We start from the raw sequence: 1,924 nt of genomic DNA, 5'->3' as shown, positions 1-1,924 counted from the left end.
GCCTATCACTTTGGTTACGTCAGTTTAATTAGTCAGGATGCGTAAGAATGCAACACGTGAAGGAGTTTTGAAATCGCCTTCTGTCAGTAGTCACGGATGACAGGTTGTATAGAAATTCTTCGATGGGATACCTCCTCTTTTAACAGTATTGTTGCCAGAAATTTGTTGTGTGATCACGCGCTTTCCTCTGAAGCCCACAAATGAAGTTCACCAGCCAACGCAAAGGGGTGGGCTCATTCAGAACAGCGATGCGGGTGCGACATCCTCGCCAGGAATTAGCCGCCAGTACATTTCAGTTAGAACTGAAAAAGCTACTCTAGACCCCAAATCGATGGACTGATCAATCTGATCCATATAGAAGATCTTCTATTGCGCTCAAACCTTAAAGTAAGGCACATCGCAATAAAGTAGTGAGTAGTTTGGTGAGTTTAAATCCTTCCAAATAAGACCTTGTAAAAATAACCAGATATTGAAGAATAATTTGTCGTTTATTTTCGACTTGCTCGCCCAGTGCTCTTGAAGGGGAAAGAAGACATGTGACAACGACAGACAAGACGCGAAAGCACAACAAATGGACAATTTAAAAATATGGCGACGGAGGATTTCGTGGGAACAGGTGCAAAAACAAAATTATTCGACTGCTTGAACTTCATAGAGCCAGAGGCGACGTCGAACTGATTTGTTTCGAGCATCCTTCTGCTGACCTGCTTTGTTCAAACTGTTCACAATAATGCATCCTTGCTCGCTGTCACCTGTGCAAGCGGAGACTGTATGGGCTTTCCCGTATCCCTGTGGAATAACGAACGATGATAAGGACATCGGATTTCTTGTGCGGTGGAAAACAGTGAAAACTTATGGTACTCAACAACGTAGCCTATATTCAAACGTGTTGTGTTTCCTGATTACTTTAGCTTAAGGGCGATGATCTATTGCAAGTAGATTTCTACGAAAAAATAAATAACGAAGCTAGAGAGCCAAGTTACTGTTTGAACTTCAGCATCAGGCTTCTAGATACAACCGAGACTACCATGTTTCAGGAGAGATGCATTTCAAACTGTCAATCAATGGACTTCCGATTTTACCTTGATGTTTAGGGAACGGGAATCAGTTATTCGTTGCAGGCGCTGTGATCGAATTATGAGGTCTTACTTGGACTAGCAAATCTGCATTCTATCAAGAGAATGATTACTTAAAAATGAATGATTCCAGCACCATTTACAGAATTGAATTCCTTGGTTTTTCAGGAAAATTAACGTAGAAAAACTGTAGAGAACTGGGTCACAAATGGTCACGGAAGCAAGGAAACCTTTCTCGACCCAGGTAAATCTCACTTTATGATGAGAACTTTAAGGCCAATAAGCCCTTTAAAGTTCATTGCCATTTTCAGCGTCATTCCTTTACTTTCGTTGGTCCCAGTTTTCTGTACCAATGTCTGCAGCCATCTGATTTAATCGACCGTCTGGGAGACAACGCGGGTTTTTCAATGCCAACAGTAGAATCAGGCTAGGTCGATTAGACGACTGCAACCGTCATACTTCCGTATGCGTAGTTTGCACACTAACTCGCTAATTCAAAGGTGCCGAAATCCTGGCAATCATGTGTCATTTACAATGGTGAAATGAGGTATACTGTTGTATACCTGCACACGGCTGTATCTGACATTCCGGTACAGACGGCCGCGCCCAAGGATAGAAACATTTATATCAGGGAAACGCTCAAGCCTCTGAATAACTGGTCCAAATATTTAAGGCAACTTTACCAGGATAGAACTACTACTGGAGGTACTTCTACTAGAGGCACTTTTTGAGAATAAATTACCTAGCTACTAGTGAAAGGAAGAAGGCCTTCGCTGCGGAGTTATTTATTCGGACCGGTTACAGACCATCGAACACGTAAGCAAAACTCTAATCTGCAGTTACAAAAA

General features: G+C 42.2%; 1 protein-coding gene across 1 annotated transcript in view; it reads right to left on the bottom strand.

The window, feature by feature from the left end:
• Positions 1-502: 502 nt before the first annotated feature.
• The window catches only part of T265_04845 (hypothetical protein), a gene marked incomplete at both ends in the record, with an annotated part of 28,449 nt that continues 27,027 nt past the window's right edge, over positions 503-1,924 (bottom strand). The window contains one exon of the mRNA XM_009169691.1: positions 503-789. Within this exon, the coding sequence (XP_009167955.1) occupies positions 631-789 (159 nt within the window). The remainder of the gene's footprint in view (positions 790-1,924) is intronic.

The sequence above is a fragment of the Opisthorchis viverrini genome, assembly GCF_000715545.1.
Source record: "Opisthorchis viverrini unplaced genomic scaffold opera_v5_85, whole genome shotgun sequence".
Classification (NCBI taxonomy): domain Eukaryota; kingdom Metazoa; phylum Platyhelminthes; class Trematoda; order Opisthorchiida; family Opisthorchiidae; genus Opisthorchis; species Opisthorchis viverrini.
This window is presented reverse-complemented; position numbering and strand designations above follow the sequence as displayed.